Source organism: Telmatherina bonti (assembly GCF_933228915.1).
Source record: "Telmatherina bonti genome assembly, chromosome: 11".
In the NCBI taxonomy this organism is placed as follows: domain Eukaryota; kingdom Metazoa; phylum Chordata; class Actinopteri; order Atheriniformes; family Telmatherinidae; genus Telmatherina; species Telmatherina bonti.
This window is the reverse complement of record NC_136629.1, coordinates 32,675,581-32,701,476: the sequence shown is the minus strand read 5'-3', so window position 1 is coordinate 32,701,476 and position 25,896 is coordinate 32,675,581. Positions and strand designations below refer to the sequence as shown.

The 25,896-nt window shown below is 38.7% G+C and overlaps 1 protein-coding gene across 1 annotated transcript in view; it reads right to left on the bottom strand.

Moving 5' to 3' along the window:
- arid5b (AT-rich interaction domain 5B) overlaps nt 1-12,181 on the bottom strand; it is a gene marked incomplete at both ends in the record, with an annotated part of 73,865 nt that extends 61,684 nt beyond the window's left edge. The window contains 3 exons of the mRNA XM_079249405.1: nt 2,629-2,863; nt 11,593-11,847; nt 12,161-12,181. Coding sequence (XP_079105531.1) covers nt 2,629-2,863; nt 11,593-11,847; nt 12,161-12,181 — 511 coding nt within the window. The remainder of the gene's footprint in view (nt 1-2,628; nt 2,864-11,592; nt 11,848-12,160) is intronic.
- Between the last annotated feature and the right edge of the window lie 13,715 nt (nt 12,182-25,896).

Here is a 25,896-nt window from a genome sequence, read left to right as displayed (position 1 = left end):
TATATATATATATATATATATATATATATATATATATATAAAGAGCTTCAAGACAAGTCTGTTATTCCAGGTAGGCCAATAAAACATTGCACAGCCTGGCTGAGCGGCAATTTGAGTGATGACACCAATCATTTCTTTGCCTCAAAGGTTTTAGAGAGCTGTGAATGATGCGGCACTGCAGCGAAGGTCACTTGTTTCTAATTAATTACTTTATACGGGCATGCATTTCTGAGGTCAGAATACAGTGGAGCTTTGTTCACTTAGCAAATCATTATGCCCATGTTCTACAGATCAAGAAAAAACAACAACTTTCATGCTGCTGTGTAAGAGCTTGAATGTTTCACATGTTGCCTGTGAGACACAGACACATGAAGGGGTACTTAATTCACACTGGATGCATGCCAGGAAAAGTTAGGACACACACAAAAAAAAGGCACAGTTTCCCTCAATAACAATGGCACACTTTATTACTGTTCAGCTCACAATGGTTTTCTGTGCAGCTTTTGGTACTGCTGCAGTATCCTGTTATGGAGAACAATCCAATTCTTCTGACACAGCTACACATCAGCCCGAGAATAACAATCAGCAAATACATCATTCAAGTAATACAGCAAGTAGCTGCTTCAGGCTAAAACAATCCAAAAATAAATAATGAAGAGAGAAAGCAAGAGATAAAGAGGGGGTATAGCCGTATCATAAAAATCAGTTTAGTGAATGAGCCAACATATTACAGAGAATTACAGACATTCAGCTACAAGATGCTTTAAGGCTACTTTTCTATCTGATCTGCTGCTGCTGCAGTATAAATATTTCATTTCAGTAGTCAGCAGCATTGCAGTGGCATATTTCATATTTCTATGCAAAACCTCGCGCACAGTAACACTCATTTTGCTTGATGAATAAGTGATCTCTCTCTAAAACTCCCTGCCCCTCTCCCCATTGTTAGACTGTCAGCAACAGGCACACGCCAAAGACGTAGTGAACAAACAAACAAATGGATAAGTGAGTGCAAACCACTGATTATCTGCATGTCACATGTGTGTGTGTGTGTCTCTGGTGCCCTGCCAGAGTCTAAACCCGTTCTGCTGAGTGGGCAGATTCTCTGGCGGAGTGTCCCATCGGAGTGACAAGTGCATTTAGAAACAGCCTGATGGAGTCATTAGCGGCAACGCTGCTCATTAGCAACATACGCGCATACACATACACACATACATATTGCTTTCACACACACAGCCTCTCAACAACAATAGTGTTATAATCAGGGTATTGCACTGACAACAGTTAAATCTATAAAATCTGGACGATGCTGCGCATTTACAGAAAGCCAAGATATGGAACATAACACCATTGAAGAAGCAGGCTGGCATATCTATTTATGCAAGCAAGCAATCATACCCATACAGACACACACACACACACACACACACACACACACACATCCCCGTAGGCACATTCACGCTATATTGATTACTGGAATAACAACAAAGCATTCATTATTGATCTTCTTGTCCTTTTTGCGTATGAGATTCATGCAGTGTCGAGTAATCAAGGGCATTACAGCATCGCACAGAAACAAACAACAGCTTCTCTTCGCAGAGGATCCAAAGCAGAAAACACTACAAGAGTCATCAATAAATCAGCATTTTCTTCAGAACAAGTCAAGTATCTTCGAGCATCTAGCCAATCCACTTCCGAGTAGTCGGCAGGAACAAGGTGGTTATTAAATTTGAATTAATAGGAGATCATAAAGCTAAAATTCTGGAGTAAATCTCCGGGGTACAAACTTGTGACCTAACAAGCGGTAGTGTAATTACGGTGGTATTTTTGGCTTGTTTGATTTGTTATATTACTCCACTTTAATCAGCATAAGGTATTACATCACAGCCATGTGAGAGGCAAATATGTGGGAAACGGCTTCAAAGAGAACATAATGTTCTTTCTGATTATTAAGCTCAAATGCCAGAGTTTCCTATTTGCATTAGATGAGTCATCCGCGGAGACATCCAGCTTTATGTTGGGCCTGATTCATGAGCGAAGCTGTAGCGAGAACCCAAGAGCCCGCTTCAAGAATCAAGCATTCAATGATGCTTAATGGCACAGTGTACATGATGAATACACCCGACAACCATTCAGACGCACGCAGCAGTGATCCACAAAGCTGCTGAGCTACACAACCAATTATGACCTGAACTGATGGATCAGAAGGTAACAGAGGAGCTTTAGACTGTAGTTTGATGTGACTTCGTTATTTAAAAGACATCGAAAGCCAAATTATGTGATTTTCTTTTCAATTTTTTCCAACTGTGTCTTTCTTGTCACAGTCTGAAAACAGAGCTGTTACACGAGGAGATATTAATATATTGGCAAAGAGACTGCCATTACCTCTTAGCCACCCTCTATTAGTGTGCTTCTCAGCTCATTATAGCAGGAGTAATTCAAGCTACAAACTGATGAATGACTCCAGTTGAGACAGCACTTGTTAAACCAAGCAAAGGTCTATAAACATTGGGTGATTTATGGCGAGCACAGGACACAAATACATAAACATTCACCTCAGCAGCCCAGAGATAATGGAAACACTGCAGTAACCTTCTGGGATGGAGAGAAATTTAAGTTGCTTGTGCTCACCTAGCTGCGCCCGCTCCCTCTGGACATCCTTGAAGTTGAGTCCGCTGGTCAGGGTGCTCTCCCTGTAGCGGTGAAGGGCCTCGCGCCTCCCGTTGGTCCCCAGCTCCCGGAGCACAGAGGGCTTGAGAGGTTCTACCTTCAGACCGTTGGCCCATCCTGAGAAGTCTGGTACCGTCCACTTCACCAGGTCCTCAAGCCGTACAATCACTTTCTCAGACACCGCAATTACCTCATGCTGAAAAGAGGCGGGGAAGAATCAGAACAGGTGTTATTAGTGAAATCTTAGACTCTCAAAGTCGCCCAAGTAGTATCAAATAGCAACTATATTTTAAGTTGTATGGCTGTAATTATGGAAACAACAGCAATGCATTACCTTTCACTGAAAAGAAAAATGATCAGGGTCAAAACTGTGAAATAAGTGGGACTTAAATCAGCACATCAAACAGTAAAGGAAGCCAAACAAAGAACAGACCATCACTATTTATCAGCTAAATTGGTATGTGCGTCAAGTAGCATCACGGCTGTGGATGCACATTAATGTAAGTAAATTACAGCACCATGAATATGGATGATGGAGGCGATTGCCGAATTGAATTCATGCCAGGAGTTAAATCAATGTCAATGAGGATGTAGGTGTTTCAGACTTTCTGATATGCGTTTAGGAAGTCGGGGCTCTTGATATTCGCCGTGAATGCTGAGATTTTATGCTTTTCAAGCCACACTCGGCGGCTTTGATTACACCTTCAAAGTGTAGAGGAGTAGATGAAATGAAATTTGTTACACTGGGAGTCTAATGAATAAACAGCAAAAAAGCTGTGAACTGGGAGCCTTTGATTCGCATAAAACTGAAAAATGTAAATGTAAATCTGAAGCAGTGATGTGCATGGTTGACACCGAGGTATGACTTTATGGGTTATACTTTAGTCTGTTGCATCCCTATTGCATGTGTGTTTGTGTGTGTGTGTGTGTGTGGTTTTTTTTTTTTTTCATATATTGATGTTGATTCAGCTCCTCTTAATACTCAAACTTCAAGTCCAGCAGAGTAGGAAGGAAGCAAAGACAGTTAAATCTGTTTCCATTTGAAGGGCTAATAGCTGAGGTGCTTGTTACCAACAGAATGGAGTGCTGTGCTTTAAGGTGGCGATTAGAGAAACAAGTAAGTCTGGAGGACAGATGTGTACAGACAGAAAACACACCAAGTAAGTCTCAGATGTTTACCTTGGTTATCTACAATTTACCAGGCATCTGTCTGGCTGTACCAGTTTCCCCTCAAACAGCTTGTGTGTTACTGACATTAAAACAACACTCATTATGTTATATTTATGTGTGTAAGTAGAGGAAGTGGACACGGTCATAAAATTCCAAACAACTCTGCTGCAAATCCTTCTTTTTGTAGGGATTTTTTTTTTTTGCATTATGATGGAATATGACAAAGTGTTGCTGCCATTTTGCCACCATAGTTCAAAATCAAACACGAGACTTTTTCAGTGTTTAAGATTCTCTCTGAGTGCTCTGTCTATACAATTACTCATATTCAGCCCTCACATCAACTGCAACTACAGGCATATCAAATCCCAAGCAGTTGGAGACAGTACTTCCTTATAAAGGAAAAGCCTGCAAGGGATAGCTTGATATAGCTGTGCCTCCCTCACTAAGTAGAAACATCAAACATGGGTTTTTTGGTCTTCTTATAATGAGCTGTCTTCAGCTGTCAAGTGGTGGCGGGTGGCTGTAACCGGCTTTCTATGCAATGAAAAACTGACTGCTGTTTCTGCCTTCACAAAAGCAGGCCATTTGAATAATGCAGAGAAACAGTAAATAGCATCCAGCCTGCAGCCAAAAAACCACATAGCACCGTATCTGTGCAGAATTATCTACTGTACTTTGATGCAATCTGTTGACAGCACGTAGGGAAACAAAATATTTCTGCTGAGTCCATTCAAAGCACAACTAATGCACTGAATGCTCTGCTGCTGTTGTACACAGAGTCAAACTGCAATCTGTCAGGGATTTCAGTGGCGCACAGAGCGTACACACAGCAGCACCAAACCTTAAAAAAAAACCCCCGTTCCCTTTACATTAATCAGCTGAATGACACACTGCCTTGTGAGAGTGTCAACAGATCCTGTACGGAAACTTGTTTGGCTAGAGAGAAAAACACAACAGGTGAGTACAATTCAGCAGCTGTCAACACGCTCTGGAATATAATCAGTCTATGAAGGGAGCTGCAACCCTGAAAACAGGCTATATCCATTAACTTTGGTGTGCAGCGATTCATTTCTCGTGTTTCTGTACCAACAGATTCTCAATGTTTAGAAGTCTGTGAGCTGCTGCAGGAAGATGGAGGAGTGGTTTGTGGTTTTGCGCAAGTCATGATATTCTGTTGAGAAATATGCAAATACTGGAAAATTAAGAGAAGGGTTTCTGAGAAGCGGCCAAGCCAGTCAGTTATTGAGAAACGATCACAATAGCACAACAGCAGCGAGACCTGGTCTGTCGCGACAGTCAGAAAAAACACCGATGCAGGTCTCCAGCCTGTGATTATTTCTTGTATAACTGCAGCAATATTTCTAGTTTAGAGTCCGAGTGGACAAACTTATCAAGACTTCAGCAGATATCCAGTGCAAACAGTCCAAACCAGCACTAAAATGCTGAGAACAGCAAATATTTAGATTTAAGAAACTGAGATACATCCTTCCAAGTCATGAGTTTGTTTCAGCAGAAGTGACCAGTTTAATTAGTTAGAGCTGTGGGTTTTTTTTTTTAGCTTGACTAGGTTTTAAACTTTTGGAACTTCATAATCTTCAACTGCTGATTAATCAACTCACTAATTGTGTTGGCTTTAGACATACTGTAAGTCGACTGGGATGAATCACTCCAGCAGCATTCGGCAGCACAGCAGGGGTCTGCGACTCGCTCCTTGGATTTTGGGCTTCAAAGATGCATCTTAGAAACAAGGGGCTTTGCTCCTGTGTAAATGCCGTCCATCCACACTGTGCTGTCATTCTGAGTTAGGCAGCTGATAGTTTAGCAAAGCGGCGTACACAGCCAGCGGGCCACTTGATAATATAGGTCAGAAGACTGCAAGCCCACAGCCAAGAGGTGACACTCCACATCAGCAACATACCAAACAGCCGGGTGTCGTTTCAGTGACTCTTCCTACACGTACATTAACGGCATTTATACACTCCTCATTCTACTCTACGTCTCTTAATGCGTTCAGATTATTTTTTGCCTCGGGTGCATCAATAAACACATACACAGATTAACTGCTGCCTTTATGCTTGAGTTGAAATGCAAGGTAACACATTAACAGTGAAATGTTACATCCTGTCTCCAGCTACTATCAATAATTCATGTTATTACTGCAGCAGCGTGGTATCTCCATAAGCATTACTGTGTGAATTTATTCCTATAACTGCACATAATGGACTCAACCGACTTCAGCTGTGAAAGTGTAGACAAGTCTGTCCCAGTGACGCCTGACTCCAGCAATCGCATTGAAATTAAACTCACTAAAATCCATATCATTCAATTTATATGGATGGGTTGTGCCGGCGACAAAACCGCACAAGAGGGATGTTTCCAATTCTATAAGTGGTGATCCAATTAGAAACAATGCACCCTGAAATATTCCATATCGCGGCGCCCAATTCCCTGCGAGAAATCCGCGCCGCTGTGCGAGAGCATTCTTGACTGTCAGCGTTCTGTGGCCGACCGTCTCATCGCTCAGACAGGACTTTCAGCTTGGAAGTCAAGGGGTGCTTGCTCCCAGTAGGTGGGTGTCTTCCTATATAGCATGGACGCGTACACACACAGGGCTCCTGTCATGCTGGGAAGGTTTCAGCCTGCTGCCTCAGAGAGGTCAACGCTGGAATTCCTAAGGCCAAAGGAGATTAGTAATTGAGTAATGGACATGGTGACATGGACAATGAGGAGATAGAGGAGAAGAAGTAGAGAGAAGGAAAGAGGGAGAGAGAACCAGAGTATGAAACACAATATGAGTTCATTATCTGTCTCCCCTCCCCATGACTGACCTTGGCTTCAGTGTCCCAAAACAAACTTATCGGAGAATTTAAAAGAAGCTCAGGGGAGTAAGCCAGGGGACAAATGAATTAAAATATGCTTTGTTGAGACTGCCGCAGGACTACAAAGAGTTCAAGGTGCGGAATTTAAAAGGTGAGAATTATTGTACGTAACACTGTCACTTAATTCATGCAGTTTATTCATATATGCAGAAAAGTTGCTGTCATACCGACGGGGGTGCTGAACTCATCTTTTATTCGCTGATTCCATTAAGAGATTGCTGTTACACAAGCTGGAGTGATATATGAACTTAGCATTCTTTTTGCAGCTATAATGACAGAGAGAAATAGTGAGATAAGAAGAGTTTTCAAAGCCTTTCTGAAAGTGGGTGAGGCATCCATCATGTAAGGTGACACCGCAGAAAAAGCTGTGTCAGCCCCCTTGAATCACTGCAGCTTTGTATTCTTGTGTTTTAGTAAATGCACACACAAAAAAGAAGACTAAATGCATGATGCTGCATCCAAGAATCCACAGCTAGGAATTAAAAATGTTGGCAGGAGTATTAAGCAAGAGCTTCCCATCTGTGGCTGCGTTCTCCTTAAAGGTTATAATAATGATCCACTGTAGCTAGAGGCACTGGAGTCATGCATCAAGGCAAATGTTTGCCTGTTCAAGTGGTTAGTCAATGACAAAGTGGGAGAAACCGAGCTTAAGAGCACCAAAAGTCTCCAGCGTGTTGACAAACAGGCGCTCCTGTAACATATCATTACTTAGGCAGCGAAGACACAAAACAGTTTGGTGAAAAAGAATCAGAATGTTTTATTTTTATTGCCTTTGAAGTCCTGGGTATTACATTTTAAAGGTTTTAAATTACACTACCCTAAAAAGCTGGCAATAATTTACATGCTATTTCAGCAATGGTGAGGAATTCACTGGAGGGCAGTGTTCAGAGTTAATGACTTGTTCTACGGCAGGAGGAGGCATACAGGCGTGCGCGCCCTGCACGCGCACGCTAAAAGCCCCCACTTGCAGACCCCTTCCACCCACCCACCTCCAAATCGCGCCACCTCCAAATTCCTGCCATTGTTGTGTGAATGGAGAGATTTGGTTTAATGCACAGACTGGCCAAGACAAGAGAACAGTATGGACGTAGTAAGAAGAAGAAAAAAAAAAAGGTGACTGTAAAAAAATGTGCCGTATCACATTTACACTTGAGTCATTCAGCAAGAATGACCTTACCCGTCAAAAATGCTGGTCGCTCTCTGTATCTAAGCCACTTATACTTAACTCAACCAGCATCCCAGATGCCTGAATTACCCATTCAGGGTTTTTCCCTCAGGAAAAATCAAAGAAGCAGCAAATGAATACAATCTAATTTCCCTACAAGCTGGCTTTCCAAGCACTGAAACACATGCATGGACTACTGCCATGTACTGAAGAAATGGCTCTGGATGCATGCCAAAGTGTTTTCCACAGCAATCAATACTGGCCTACTGCTGCAGTCCCCTGCCTGTCAGAGTGTCTGTGTGTATGTGCCAAAGCCTTGTCAGCTACAGGGACAGAATAGAGGAGAGGAGAGGTCAGATGAAATCAGAGGTGATGATAATAGCACATTAATATAACATGATCCAGGAATATTCTCAGTGGTTGTGAATTCCCATTAAGAGTGCTTTGCTTTAGTTGCGGTAAAGTAGTATATACAGTAGAAGATGAGAATAAGTAATTGAGCGCCTGAAGCAGAGTATACAATAAGTGGGTGTCGTGCGTGGTGAGCTGTTATCTGCAACAGCTTTCTACTGAAACGGGGACTCCGAAAACAGAAAGTATCACAGCCAGTGATCAGCACCAGCAGGAGAGACAGGTCATTTGGAGTGAGAAGAAATAATGTGTCACTCAGTGAGTTTTAAAACACATGTGGCTGTTTAGTCAGTGGCAGTTTGCAGGCAGACAAATAGAGCAGAGGCCCTGATAGAGGGTTTGTCATAATGGGTGAGCAACCCGACACAAAGCCTGTTTAAACAGCAAGCTGAGCGCAACTGGTGGTGGTAAACAGTGCTTGTCGGACTGAGATACAATGAAAAATAGAGCTTCTTCCACATATGGACTTAATAATTAACTCTGTATAAATAGATTCATAAATTTACCCTGGATCTGTTTATCATCTAATCAGCAAACACAGGCGCCGAGAGTTGCATTTATTTAGCGGATCATTATTTTTATTTCCAGCCAAAGATGACTGGCTCTAAAGCTGGCTGCATTTAAAAGGAATTGACCTCCAACCCTGTGACAGAAGAAAAACAAGCACAGTAGGTCATGGGTTGGTTCCTCTTGTCACTGCACAGCACAGCAAAACAGGGCAAACACACTGCAGGAGAGGCTGAAAGCAAACAAATACCTGAGAAATAACCAGGAAATTACATCATGCCTCAGCACTGAGAACACAAGTGAATCACTCATCCATTTCTAGTAGGCTGGGTCAATATATAAGGCTGTTCTGGTGCTTTGATATGTTATGCCTTTTGGTATTTGGAGGATATTGGTTTGGGTTTAAGTTAATAGCCATCTTCAAGATACGAGAGAGAGAGAGAGAGAGAGAGAGAGAGAGAGAGCAACCCTGCACCAGCTGTTTACATACCACAAGTCAAATATTGTTTTATGTTGTGTAAAAATATTCAAGATTAAATCTAACATGATCTGTGAATAAATGTTGTTGTGTTTATTTTTTCTTCTTTTTTTTTTAACCTCGGTGCTCATTTAGCGCTGAATTCTTGTGAAAATATCACACTTCCTGAGAGCTGTAACGTATGGAGTTCATATCTGTATGAGTCACAAGGCCAATTTAAACTCCTGATTTTCAGCCAGTCAATTATGGATTTACGGTTCAGTGTTGCTCCACAGCCATTAGTCTGTCTTCACACACTAACAGCCCTGAAGAAAAGTGGTTTATAAATTCCACTTCTCAGTGTGGCTAAAAATGAACTCCTCTCTAATGTTTACCTTTTCACACATATAACACTCAAGTGCAGAATTTAACAACTGATGAAATGTAATGTTACAGCTTCTCCATTTCATTCCCCCCCCCTTTTTTTTGGGGTCTGGTTTACCCATCCTGTTTGTCTTTTGGATTATGGCTTGCATCTGTATGCACTGTTAGCTGACTCATGCAGTGCAGATTAGTGTTATGGGGCAAAGTCAGCGAGAATCTGAATGAACTCAGTGAAGGTCATAAACTGGTTTGAAGTTGGTAGAGCAATTTTGACAGTTAACTATTAACTATACAGTAAATAGTCCGATTTGCTGAGAGCCAAACGCTTGACAAGCCCTTTAATTGAGGTCAGCCTGCAGGCACCTACGCAGCCCTTAAACTTATCATCCCCAAATTATATAATTCACGTGTCTGGGCTTATCATATGATATGCAACTGGAAAGAAACATCGTTTTGCAAAATTAGGAGCTAAAAAAAAATGCATTGTTATCTTTTTTTTTTTCTTCTTTTACGCTGTTAGCAAATGAATTTTCTGATCTTATGTCATAATATGACATAAAAAAAATATGTGCTTTTATTTGCACTGGCAGCCACAAAACTTCTGGTAATATAATCTAATATTTTCCAGATAAACTCAATGAACTGGAATGTAAGCACTTTGTAATGCAAATAAGTCTTTGGGAAAGGGGCGGAGCTGACATGTCGTTTTGCGAGTGTGGTCTCAGAATTGGCAACGCATGCACTCAAAGTAATTACTAAATAATTGCAGCGTGTTAAATGCTAAAGCCAAAGGGCTTCAGCCGATGATACCCGTTCATAGAAGAATTCACAAGGATGATATAGCTTGTCTAAGCGGCCATCCATAAATAGCCACCTTTCTCATGAAAGGGAAACGTGATAGCCACTCTCATTACTCAAGAGGAAAGAATGTAAGTAAACCATCAGCGGAAGAGTCAAGTACAAACACTGCTTTGTCCTTCCATACAAACAATAAAACAGAATAATCTCCACGCTGCCGCAAGTGATCAAAAGCAGAGAGGAGTCGTTTCTAGCGCTGTTGTCATATCAGAGAGAAAACAACACATCGTTTGTTTTTACAGCCCGCAAGAAAAACAATAACAACAACAACCAAACCTCTCCACAATCAAGAGTAATGCAGTTCAGTGCAAACCGTTGTAACCGGATCACAAGCGCCACATATGGCCACAGTCAATCATAACTATTGCTTTTCTGTGCCAACAACAGCGTAATGCAACACAGGGGCGTTTTAAGCGCTGCCTCAAATGTGAGCTGACAATATGGCATTGTTGAGGATGGAAATGTTCACAGGGAAAATTATGCAAAGCGTGGAGAGTAGTTAAGACGTGTCAGCGCTGGCTTTGCTCCGCCACGCTTTTATGACTCGCTTTCAGCTTCTTTCAACATCAGACTGCCATTACAAAATATCTAATAACTATCGCAGCGACCGATCTGAGCCAGTTTGATCCCATGCATTCATTACCGTTTCGCAATTTCCGCCCATATGTCAGTATTTGACACGCTTTTTTTTTTTTTTTTTTACTAAGAAATGCAATGACAGAGCCCAGGCGCAGGATTCTTGCGGATTTCCCCCCCTTTATAACACAATTAACCCCATAGAGCGCAGCGGCAACCTTATTGAGCGCAGCTGGACAAGTGCACATTCAGCAGTTGACACCACAATGGACAAACAGGCTAAAGTAAAACTAGAGAACAAATTCCTCTGTAGGCCAATTCTTGTGGTGCTCAATACATCAATGTCAGTATAAATGCACGCGCTTATGAATGCCTCTTGTCATGCTGCCAAGTCTTAATGCGGTGAAATTGCTATTGAACAAAATTATCTCGCGCAAGAGATTTAAAAATTTAAAAAAAAAATAGACATATATACAACAGTGGTTGATAATTATTTACCAGGTGTTTAATATTCCTACCTCTCCATGAGTAACTGTCCGTCCCTGGGGGATATCCTCGGGTAGAAAATAAAGTTTGGAGCTTGATAAAAGTTGCTTGCTTGTTCTTTCTTCCCAGAGAAGCTGAAGCTCCGCTATACAAATAGGATCCTCGGGTTTACATCTGACGAAGAAAAAGTCTCCGAGAGCAAGGATTCTCGGTTTGGCGTTCCGGTTAAATTTAAAGGCTTTATAGAATATATATGGTCCATGTAAACCGCAAGACGAGCCCACCCACTGTAGAGGACAAAAAGACAAATAAATTACATTAATGACTGGTTAATCGACTCAGTTGCTAAACAAATGCTGGCACAAAACGCATCTTCTTCACAACATACCACTGGCAAATCTCACATTTGGGGGTTTCTCAGCTTTGCTCCTAATTTTTTCTGTCATTTAGACTGAACTATTTTTAGATAATCAACATATGAAACGGATGTATTCATACTGAAATGCAATGTGTCAAAGTTTTTACAGATTTATCGCGTGTTTACAGAAGGAGGCGATTAGAGGCAAATTAAATAAATCGACGGATGATAACAAACGTTACCTTCAGTGAGTTCGGCTCCATCTCGACGTTATGAATTGATTAAACTCAACACGCTCTCCAAACTTGCTGGCTTGAATGGATTGCCGAAGGTCCTGCAAGGGACGTATCTTGAAGAGAGTTCAAAATAATACGTTTAGGGCTTCACTGCTTCACAGAAAAACGCGATTTTTACTACATACACTGTAAATAACGTATGTATGGTCGGTGTTTTAAACGCTTTAAAAATATTTTAACACTGACTTTTTAACCCTTTTTATTTGACTGCAATAAGGCACTTGCGGTAAATATTTTGATATAACTAAACTCATATAAACGACATTCAACTGTCTGTGACAAGATGTTATATGAAACAGTAAATATAGCGTTTCGGTAAAAATAATAAGCATTTAAAAGCTTTGTTTAAGTTATTGATCCGCATTCAGGAGCTGTTTGAAGACTAGGTATCTTCCAGGACTTCTGTAAAAGACGTTCAGTATGAAAGCACATTTCTCACAGTAATGACACTGAGGCGCTTGCTGTGGATGCCTTCAAGAAACAATGTTACATGAAAGTTAATAGGGCCATCAAATGATTCCTCAAAAGGAAACGCGGAACTCGCGAGGTGCTTTGTTTTGAGCGGAACTTGCTCTGCGTAATGGCTCCAGCGCTCAGCTTGGCTTCGGTGCTTGAAACAATGTCTTTTACATAGACTACATATATATATATATATATATATATATATATAAATTTACATTTTTAGTCGAGCGTGAAAAGACAAAATTGGCCAAAAGAGAAAACAGGGCGTCACGAGACTCTGTTCACGAGGCAGCAGTCCATTATGCAAACATAAGTCATGTTAAATCACTAAGCTGACCTTGTGAAGACAGCTGGGTAAAGGCTACTTGACACGCATTAAAACATTTGCACGATTAAAGGGTCTGATATAATAACTTCTATTTATTGTTTTAAAAAGCCGGAAATTGCAGCTGTATAAGAAGCCAATATTAACATTATGAATTTTTAATTACAGTTGCGCTGTTTATCCCAGCTTACACAAACTTCATGGTTTCTATTTACACCCATTGTCCTTTTTAGCCTCCGCTGGCTGAATGTGCCAGCTGCGTTTTAGTTTCGGCTGTCTGGAATAATTCATCTTTTTTACAAGTACCCACTCTGTCCACAGCGCTGTGCTGTTTCTCCACGGTCACGCACCTCATTGCCCAGCATTTATCCACCACTCAGATCGCAGAGCATACAACAACGACACAGGCCTACTTCTGACACAAGCTATTTCAAGTACACTATTACGCAATGCGCCTTTTTTCCTGAAATGACTGGCAAAGCATCCAAGCACATTGATTCACAGCCAGTAAAGTGTATTCCTGTCTGCCAAACTGACATGTTTTCCTTCTCTAGGTAAATGAATGACTGCTTGATATTTATCTTAAAGACATTCTGAGACTGATGAGGAATTAGTACTTAAACATAGTCTTTTCAGCCTATTATAGCTTATCTGGCCCCTTCCCTCAATTCAAAGAAGCAGCAGGGCATTGTATTTTATACAGAAATAGCTGAAGCACTGCTCTGTGACACTGGGATATTTTAAGTACCAGTTTAGGACAGGGCAAAAGGTGGCTCACACAGAGCCTCATTGTCTTGCATGCGGCTGCAGCAGAGTTGGGATTCCTGCAGTGAATCCGATATAAAACGCAACTCATAGTGTTATCTTTCTTGATTTCTCTCACAGCCATTTCAGTGGCTAAATCGATGGGGTTGCATTGTTAATGGCAGCCACTATAATGAAGTCGCTGGTTAATCAATGGCACCACTCGAGCTCTTATCTGGCAATTGCAAGTGTTTTGCTTGTCAACAGGCCGTTGCAACATTATGATGCAGATATTGATGTGAATGAGTGCTCATGGTGAGAAACCTTTATTTAAAAACAAATAACAAGTGTGTGCTGAAAGAGAGACTGGTATTGGGCAAATATGATAATGTCACCATATTTGTGGCATCTAAAAGCTCAGCACGTCGCCTGCAGATGCATAATGCACAACCTGAGCATAGAAATAATTTTGTCTCATCTTTATTTCCACAAATCCATTTTGCTAGTATGATTTGAAAGTGGTTTTGCTTTGTAAACGACTGTAAATGAAAGTTAAGACCCCACATACTCTTTGCATCACCCTGTAGACAAATAAGGAGCTTTAGACAGATACGTAAGCCACAGTAGATGGAGCCGCATGAGTGGACCCACAAATTAACTCACTAAAAGGCCTTAATGTGGGCAATGAAGGGAAAAGCTGAACAAATATGTTTCAGGGCGATACATACCTACACACTGAGTGTAACAGATGCACACTCAGTGTCCAGGAAAGTAGTAAAGGCTGATTTTTTTGTTGACAAAGGTGTTCCACTTCAAACATAATGAGGTAAGCTTCAGCAGGGAGCCTGACGTGGTCGAAGAGTTACCTCAACATGATGTGCTGAGGTCACAGTCTTAGCCACAGAAGAGTATCTCAGACATCTTTAAAAGGCACATGTAATCCAAACCATATGTTGAAATGTCTTTGTAATGACTATTATGTTCATTCAGAGTGACTCAGAAATAAGATTCTGCTGCAAAATGATTGATTTTAATATAAAGAAGAGGATGCATTCAAGAGGAAAGTAGATAAGACAAATGTACAGTAGTTCATTGACAAGACTGGTTAAACCCAAGGGGGAAAAAAACACATTTTACATTAATAAAAGAGGGAAAATGACTATAAAACAACCAGAAATCATTTAACATGCAGTTCAGTCTTTGCACTAGATTTATTTCCTCAGCAGTTCCCTCCAGACATCCTTTGAGCAGAGATTGTACAAAACAAATGATAAGAGTGAGAGGTCGGTATTGACATCTGATATTTTATATGTTGTTGTTCTGAAAGAGTCACTCTTATCTCTGCTGAGTGCTTCTGTTGCTTCAACTATTTGCTTTCAGGTTATTTGGTCAGAACTAGACTGTAATAGAGCCATCAACCTCCGGAACAAGACCTCCTCAAGTTAATTATCATATTATACATATATATATATATATATATATATATATATATATATATATATATATATATATATTTATATATATATATATATATATATATATATATATATATATATATATATATACATATGCATTATCTGCCTTTGTTTGCATTTGTCTGTTTGCATTTTAATATGAAGATGTAACAGCCATAAAACCACCAGATGTGACGACTGTTTATAATTAATTAAAGTATAATTATTGATTAAAGACATATAATTCAAGATCACCCTGAGTTCAATTTGTCGATTAAAACAAATCGAATAAATTATTTTTTAAAAACCTAGAATGTTTAAAAAGGCTACATACCCATTTCCAGGTTATGCACCCCAATAAAAAGTAGACTAGACTTGCACCTATGTTGACCGCAGACCAGTAAATGAATGAAAAATTTCGCTCCTGAATTTTGGAGACTATGAGAGAGTGCAAAAAGGAGAAGAAATAAAAGGCTTACATTATCTGTACTTGAAAGATAATTTGATTCAGTGTATTATTGTTACAAAGTAAATGCATGAGTTAACTCGGTGCACCTCTAAGGAGAGCCTACTTGTACTTTTCCTGATACATTAAACTGTATGAACAATGATTTGGCAGTTGTGCTGCAGTTATCAGTCATCCATAAACTTCTGAGACGCTTCTCTGCCACGTATATTTCAGCACCTCAAGACGCCTGCATACTTTCAAGACATCTGTGTTTACATAAACCTTTTCATTCTTTTGAGTAATAGCTTTTAGACTAGGTTTACATTTAACAGCATTTTTTTATGATAGACGTGGAAGGTTGGGTATTTAAAATATTCCTTAAACATGTTACACGTTATACTTGCACATATTTTAAGTGAGGAGCACCATTTAATCTGGAATGGATCACAAAACCTTGCAATATTTAAGAGTTCAGATGTTTTTGACACATCTTTCACCACCTGAGGTTATAGGTATCAAACCTTTTAGAGAAGAAGTACCCAAGTTCAGTCCTTAAGATTTCCTGTCCTGCGTCTTTTAGATGCAGTCCATGTGCAACACACCTCAATCAAATAACTGGCACATTACCAGGCCTCTGCAGAGCTGGATGACATGCAGAAGAGGGAATTCAGGCATGTTGGAGAAGGGCTGCATCTAAAAGTTGCAGTATGCTAGATCTCAAAGACCAGACTGGAAGCATCCCTGCTTTAGTGTGTTTATTACCTAAACACAATGCATAGATAATAATGAAAGCAAATATGTGGTATTTCCCCAAGTGATGCTAAAAGAGTGGATATTGATTTACATCTTGAAGAGAGACTGAGGCGTCTTGTGATTTGATTCTAATGCTAATAACTTCTTCCACTCTTATTCTGTAAGTTGTCTATAAGGGAAACATTTGTTATAGGCGTCTTTTTTGAGAGCTTCTTTTTATTCAGCTGCATTAATCAGAGAGTTGCAGCTAATTTACCAGCAAATTAAGGCTTGAAACTTTTAAGTTGCTGGCTAGCAGCATCAAGGGAAGACAACAAGTAAGCCTAGTTGTAACGTGTTCAGTGACAACATACACATGTGATGTATTGATAAAATTGATGTAATAAATGAGCAGATCATTGAAGAATAATTTATTTATTTACTGGCCATGAATACTTTTACTTCTATGTTTTCTTTGTGATTGTGTGTGTGTGTGTGTGTGTGTGTGTGTGTGTGTGTGTGTGTGTGTGTGTGTAAAAATTGCATTTTAAGACTGACAATGCAACTTTTATGTACAGAAAAAACGTTTTTAACCAATGTTCAAAAGCTGCTGAATCTGTTATAAATAGACGATCCAACTGATATTTCTGCTGATGGGTTCATTATATAATGTCACATGTGTGTGAATGTGTGTGTGTGTGTTTTTTTGGAGGGGTTGAATTTATTCAACATGATACAAGCAAAATGTTATTTATTTATGATAAAACACGAATACAGAGAAAGCTGCAACACTGCGAGCTAAAAAAAAAAAAAAGAGAGAGAGAAAGCTCATGATGCTGCTTCCAACTTACTCTGTATGAGATAATTGTCCATGTAAATGCAGGTGGATTCACTGCCGATGCTCACCATGCAGTTTTATGGAAAATGGTCATGAAGTAGAAGACTTTACATTCATGTTGACAAAGACTAAATTTGTATTTTTCCCGTGTGTTTCAGTAGGATGTGTGGTTAAATTCACATTTGCAGCATTTGTTTTTTTTTGCAGCTGAACAGGCAGGACTCCAGGAAAAGGATATTCCTATGAAAGCTTTTATTATAGGATCATTTTCAATATGATGATTTGAGAACTTCAACCATGTCAGTTTTAATACCTAAGTTAGCTAAAAGCCAGTAGTTTATGTAGCAGTAAAATCATGGACACAAATAAACATCTTTTCACAAACACTGTGTTATCCTGTGAGGTTGTTTTCCATAAAATAGCATCATTCAGGAGCACCAAAAAAAAAAAACCCCAAAACAACTTTTGAGCAATATTTTACATTTTACTGTAAGACTGGAGTGTGAATGCTTTATGTGAATGCAGCTGAGACATACTCTCAATGAGCTCCTTTTCAGTCACCAATATCTCAAACACAACGATTTTATTAGCAGCTATTAAAAAGCCTTTGTGGTATAGGCTACCTAGACTTACTTGAGTTACTTTGAGTGAATACTTAAGCTCTAACCACATTATCCAGGCATGGTAGTCTGGTTTTGAAAACACTTGTATAGTTTTAGTTAAAGTAACACATTATACATATAAAAGTTTGTTTTTATGTTGTCTAGACCTGTAAATAGGATTGTTTCTAGTGTCACAACAATGTCTAATACTTCTCTCTAAAATGTAGTTTAATTTAAAACGAAAGGAAGATATCAACATAAAAAACCTCCCCTTCTGCAGGGTTTTACTGTTTGTGACCGTTTTTGCTCAAAATTTCCCAACTTTAATGATCAAGATAATCAAATTGTAGAAAGTACCTACAGCGCTATCATTCACTTAATTAGCTGTCTCATAAAATATGGGTGATAAAGAAAGAATGAAGGGTATATTACAGTATAGAGATGGCCAAACATTACACTTCCTGGCAGTAAAACCTCTCAGTGTGAAGTTAACGACAAACATTTCTAATTATGCCGTCTGGGGATTATGGAAATCTGCAGATGACTAAAACAGAAAGCCTCTGAGAAATCAGGGCAACACACCCTATTTTCTACTCATTCCACATGCACAATTGCATTACCAAGTAGATATCTATCTGTCATCAGTGGAAAGTCCTAGGACATTAAAAAGCCATCAAGTAAATGTGTCCAGAGGAGCATGTTTCAGTAGTAACTTTACACCTGTGTCTTTGTGCTGCTGTAATCATATGACAATGGCTCTCTGTCTGCAGCATGACTTTAGGAAAGGTAACAGGAGATCTGGGAGATGGCTAATTTTAACCTCTTTGACTCTTTATAACAGAGTGTTACATTTCTTCACTAAGTCATGTGTGAGTGGACAGCACATCCAAGAAAAAACTGTTTACTTTATATAGAGAGGTTCCTTTTAACCGGGACCTGATCTGATACGTTCATCTAGCTGTTTGAGAATATTTCTGTGTATATTAGCAGGTGTCAGCCAGTGCACTGTAGAGTGAATATTAACTCACAGAGCTCATAAATATCTGTGATGCAGTAATATCTTCAGAACATCAAAGAAGCGACTGCATGCAGTGAACGCGTGCATTGGTACTGTTCACAGCGGAAAAGATCGCCTCTTGAAAAAATAATACTCTCCTCTCTTTTTGCTCTTATCTGATAACACTCTTGTTTATCCCTAATCTTGATTTATGCATAATTTATAGTTTCTACAATCCATCTTTTTTATCTTCAAAACTCAGCACAGAGGACCCACATTTCCAACAAACCAATTACTACATTCATTCATGACTCATGATCAGAGCTAATACCATATATTTATACATGCATAATAATGATTCATAAGGCAAACATTGGTTGGCCCAGTATAAACAGCTGCCCCGACAATGAACTAATTGCCTGAAAAACACAATTTCACCTTCACGAACAACTATCAGAGCTAAATTGTTTGATAATGTCAAGTGAGTCATTTTCTTAAGTGATGCACAAATGTAATCATGTGGCAGGACAACGTGAATTCAAGTGCATACTAGTGTTAACATCAGAATGGGTTTTAGGTTATTACTGCAATGGCAAATGTAAATTTACCTCATTGATGGAGAGTGCTCCACTGAATCAGAAATGTGCAAACCACAAACAAAATAAGGCAGCTTCATTCTCCCTGTCATCTACACACACACATCAGGACACACACTTGCACACGCATGCACACACGTTTTATATCTCCCCCATCTGAAACCAGAATTACAACCATGAATAATGTATTTATGTAAATGTCTGATGGGCATAACTATAAAAGATGAGAGTGATTGAAAAGGCATTTTGTTAGATTGAGTTACGGCTGCCTGCGAGTTATGGATGCTTCCATTGCGTGGAGCGAGTCGAGCGCCACTAAGCCTGAAGAAAAAGAGGGGGAAAATGATGTATTTTTTTAAGGCAAAGAGGTCATGGTGTCTCCTTCTCATCCGAGGGATACATTAATGCAGAACCCGATCTCTGCATTAAACATTTACTTTGTATGTTTGAAACATCAGTCAGGTTATTACACCCAGTGGTCAAACCATCGCTGATGATGGCATCACTGGAGAAAGTGACCTCAGCATTAACCATCTGTAATGTATCGCCCCTGCCTTTTATGTCAAACGCTGAATTGTTATAAGATGGGCACAAATGTCAGCATACATCTCGGATCAGATGATTCACTGGTGTGTGTCAGCCTCCCATCTGGACTGAGAGCACAGTGTTATGTATATGTCAACTAATCAGGAGCATAACAAACCAACCATTTCGCAATAGCTGCTTACAAGGTATTGACAATCGACCACTTCAAGAAGGGAGGCAAAAGATTAGCTTTGAAATATGACTGACAGCAGCTATTCTTCCATTACAGTAATAAAATAAAGGCGATACTGTAAGCAGCTCAGAGCCTGAGCACACATATTAAAGGAGAAGAAAAAAAAAAAGGCTCTCAACATTAATAATTTATCTAATTTTATAAGGCAATTTAGGAGTCACTTGAAGTTGCTATGGTGACAAGGGGATATTTTGAGACAACTAATGACCTATGCAAAACCCACTCACTGTAAACTTCACTCAAGCTAAATGAGATTGCTGTCTGTGCTGTGTGTGATACATGGCTGAGAACTTAATCCCCGCGCCATGCTTGGCCTTTTTCTGCACAGGACAAATTAAGGTTGTTAATATCAATGTAAAACATCTGTGGGCTGTTTACTGTACAGGGAATATGAGCCAAGCAGCAACCAGAGGCCAGCACTGCACTGCATAATAGTCTTTTGTTTTGATTGCTAATGCAGAATTTATAACAGTTGTCAGGTTAAGGTCAGAGAAAAATCCATTCAGCGAGAGGAAAATGAATATGGTTTGAGAGTAATTCAATATGTTTCACACTAACTCTGCTTCAATATCTCTTTATTTTTCAGCTTACGTCAGAGATTCCACATTGGAAAAGCTTTGAAGAGTGGCTCTGTTCTGAGGTGAATCATATTTGTCCAATAACTGCTTGGCCTGTTGCAGCTGTCGAGGCTAAAACAGAATGAGTCATGTGTAACCCATTTAAGACTAATTTCTCCCATACAAATGCCTGACATGTGTGACTCTGCAGGGCTCTTAGTTGAAACAGTATTTTTGAGATGAGGGGGAAGAGAATCAGTGCCAGATATGTATGACTATTTAACCACCTGCTTCACCCATGACCCACAGTGTTTAAAGCAAGCTTAAATTTGGGAAACAGTTCTCATGTGTTGTATCTGACATGGTTTTAAGCCAGGCACAGCTGCCATGAAACTGAATGAATAAACAAAAGAGGAGTGCAAAGAGTGTTTTTGCCTTAAAAGGAGCTCTCCTCTGCAAAATATTAAGTTAGACCTGCTGAGCTGTAGTAGCTGTATTGAAATGTTGAAAAAAATGCTATTTTTTTCAGAAGCAAATTATCACATGTGGAGCAGTGTAGACAGTGTTGGCTTTAATCACACACCTCCCCGTGACTTTTCACAGCACGCTGATGCTTTTTGTCTATTAGGATAAACGTCAGATTGACTAATAAAGGCATCACTTGCAGAGCCGCCTGTGGAAGATGTGGTATTGAGTGCCACCTGTTGGCTCTCACCAGTAACAACAAGGAGCTGGTTGCAGCTGTTTAACACTGGATCACAGAGGTTAATGTACACTGGAACATAATAGTCTAATTATTAGTTGGCAACGATGTAGCCATGAGTTGAGTAATATTCTGCTCATAAAAGCTGCACTAAGCTGCAAAGAGAAGAGAACATTTAATATATCTGAAAACTAAAATGTTCTGGTGCATTACTGTGTATTTTCACATGTATATATATATATATATATATATATATATATATATATATATATATATATATATATATATATATATATATATGTTATGTTTCAGTGTTTCTGCATGAAACGTCCTCTCTCTGTGATGAGAAAGACTTTCCAACAGCTGTTCAGACAAGTAACACTTAAACTGTCAGCTGAAACCTAAACACATAGAAATCTCATAGAGTTGGTTTTGTTAGGCTGAATGAGTCAACGTGTGTACTGAATGAGAAACTCAAACATATTTAGACTTTTCATACAATAAATAAATAAACAAATACATTAAAAATAAAAAAGGACAGCCTAAACGACAGGAAATATGTCTAAATCAAGAAATATATCAAATATAAAGAGTATAAAACTGAAGTACTGGTTGTCATAATGATTTAATGCCTCTACCCTATGTGTGTGGGATATATCTCACTACCTCCACAGAAACTCTGAGTAATTTTATGAGTAAACTAAATACAACATCAAACTGGAGACCCAGAAATATTCTGTTCTCCTGTGATGAAAATCCCCTCAGGCTGTGTTAAAGGTTTGTGTTTGTCTGTATTTCTGAGCAAATGAGCACAAAACAATGTAATAAAGGATGAATAAAATTATGAGTTTGACACCGGTCCTCTCTACAAGACAAGGTCAAATAAAAAGAAAACAAAGATTTATTTTATTCTTTGGTGTGTTTTCAGTTGTTTCAGTCAAATTACTGCAAATGAAAACTAAAGAGGAGCAGAGAATGTATCAAACATATGGTTTATGGGGCTGCAGCAGAGCTATAGTTAATGACGGCAGTAATTTGTACCAGTGACAGACAGATGCAGCCAAGAAACACAGCAAGTATGGAATAGAGTATGGAATGAATGAATGACTGAAAATACTTGAAACAGCTAAGAAAGAAGAAATACTCAAATGCTTTAACATAAATCCATACATGAAAGCAAGGCAACAAGGCTGGCAAGACAAGACCTGGGTGCACAAACAAAAGAGACAGAGAGACCTACACCTTTACTGTATATATATATATATATATATATATATATATATATATATATATATATATATATATATATATATATATATATATATATATATATATATATATATGTATATATCAGCAATATACTGTTCTGAAGGGGACAAAAAAAAAAAAAAAAAAAATAAAAAAACCCACACAAAAAAACCCCAGCAAAAGTTAATACATGGTGCCAAACAAGTTAAGCCAGAAATGACATACAAATACTTGAAAATACTTTTCCAAGATAAAGGAAGTACTAACTAAATACAAAAAGTGTATAAACAAAATAGAAACAGTACACACACACACACACACACACACACACACCACAGACAGAAGGAACAATAACTAAAAATTGGCAAGATCATAATTTAGTGATATAAGACACTCTTTTTTCATTTAGTTGAGTTGAAGAAAAAATAAAACAAAACAAACAAACAAGTTGGTCCCAGACAAATTATTGCACTTTAGGAGCACATAGGATTAGAGCACTTAGAGCTAGAAAATATTGTAATGATTATCATACTTTTTTCATTATTATTACTTTTGCCAATTTCAGCTTATTTCACAGGAAACTGTTTTTTTTATTCAATTTTCTCTCTCTCTCTCTCTCTCTCTCTCTCTCTCTCTCTGTATATATATATATATATATATATATATATATATATGTGTGTGTGTGTGTGTATACATAGAGAGAGAGAGAGAGAGAATATATGTGTGTGTTGATGTTTTTGTTTTGTGGTGATGTGAGGTTTATTTTTATTTTTATGTGCAAAATAAATAGAACTAATTTTAAAAACATGAGATATCATTTGTTTTCAACATTTAAAAGTAATTTTATGTCATGTGTAAAAATACAACATTACTGGTCTAGTGTGGTCAAGGATTTGTATTTTATTTTTAATATTACCATACCCTTGGATCCCAGATATCTTCTTCTTGGCCTCCTGGACCCACATATCCAACCCAAGCACAAACGACTGTTTAATTTGTTCATTTTCACTGCCAGAAAGAACATTTTGCATTTCTGGATTAAGGACTCCGCCACGACAAAAAAAAATCATGGCATAATATCACAATGGAATGTATCCCTAATGAGTACATCACGTGTATGCTTCACACCTCTACAGACACTTTCTACTCCACCTGGGACCCATATCTGAGATTTATTGGCCCAAACTTAGCATCCCATGTGCTGAAAGGATTTCCCTCTCATTAACTATGTATGTCTTTTGTTTGCTTCTTCAGCTGTATATATGCTGACATCTCTTCTTTTTGTTTTTACGTTTATTTGCACATACTTTGTATACATATTCTCTCATTAGCCTCGCCTGAGCAATTGTGTTGTTTTTTTTGGGTTTTTTTTGTATGTTCATAATCCAATAAAATGGGAAAAAAAAGAAGTAATTTTATATCTAGCTTTATCTTTGATTTTATTTTGCATTATATCTGTAAATCAATGCTAATCAACTTTTCATTTTATTCCTTATGACTTATACAAAAACACTCTCTCTTCCCATGAGCCTTGCCAGCTTCAGCATCAGTGTATTGACTGAGGCTGCACAGAGGGAATCACTGTTCTGCCATCAATGGCCAGAGCCCCTTTGGCCCGTCCTGTCATTATCATCTCTGCAGCCATGAGCCAAATGTTGAACAGCAGTCTCTCTCAGGCCTGTGGTATGATGTGAGATGGTTTTTCTGTCCCAGTAAATACAGACAAGTCTGTTTCCATTCACAGTAAGCTTCTTACTTTTTACAGAATGAGCTCCTGTCGTCAGACGGGAACACTTCAGTGAAAGTTTTTTTTTTTTTTTTTTGTTTTTTTTTTTTTGTCATAGTACCACTTTTTCTTTCTGGTTCGTTCCGCTAATCAAACTGAACTACACAAGTTTCTTAAAACTCTACTTGTGGTGTTATTTTCCCTCTTTTCTTTTCTCTGCATAAGGCTAGATTTTCTCTTTCCTAACATTTTTACTGTCTGAAATTCTTATTGTGATTATATGCACATAATGCACACAGAAGCATGATGACAGATCATTTAGAACAAAGGCAGGAAAAGTCTGCCTCCGTTCCAAGGTCACGAGCCCTTTCTGCTCTTTCCCTTCTGCTGCACTGGCTAAACAGAACGATTTGAACAGAAATCAAGTCAGCCAAGTATGGCAAAATTATGTATCTGCACTCATTGAGAGGGAATTTGGCTCTAGCATTCTTTTCTTTCATTGCATTAAAACCAAACCAGATAAAGAAGAATGAGAAAAAAATATATGCGCATATGTGCAATATATACAAATATATATATTAATATGCCCCCCCCCCCCTCTCCGCCAGATATTCATTGTACAAAGGCATAATATTTGCATGAACCCCTGTGTTGCCTGCTTTGGCTTCTTTTGTTATCTTTGTGAGGGAAATACTGGAAATCTATCAAAACCCTGAATCTCACACAAAGTCCTACTGTATAGTTATTCATATTTATTTTATACTTAATCTTATACTTAATTTTCATTTAATTACTTGTTTTTACTGTCTTTAATACCTGTAACTGATGAGACTGCACAAGATTTCCAATGTGCCTAGACTGTCAGCTTATGCACAAATGGCGAATAAAAACCTTGAACCTTGAACCTTTGGATCAGGATCCAGCAGTCCAGGTAGTTTATTTATTTAGTTTAGACATGAGCTTTTGAATCACAGGTCATGACATATTTCTAAAAGTTTCAAGCAGTGTGTTGCCTCCCAACACTGCATGTTTTTAAACACATCTTTTGGTATAGATTTAATATTCTTGTTAATTATTAAACAATTTAGGACTCCCTTTAACTCACTCCTTTATAATATGTCCATAGTTTTTTTTTATTGGCTGCAGGCAGATTATTGTATCACTTGCAGAATGTAAAACCTGTTTACCAGTATAGCAAACTGGATTGTTTTTTATTTTTCCCTGCGTGAGTTTTATATTCTTCTATGCTGCCATGATCAGAAATGTGCTTGAGATGTTAACATTGCATGTTTATGTTGGGTGGTTTTGTTGTCCAGGGTGAACCCCTGGTTTGATAGGAGTAGGGTTATGTTCCATCACCCTGGAATCCAAAAAAATTAATAATAATGGTTGACATGTTATTTTTTCTGTTTCAGATAAGTGTGTGACTTAAATTATTAACAACGCATTAGGCTATATTCGTTACACTTCTG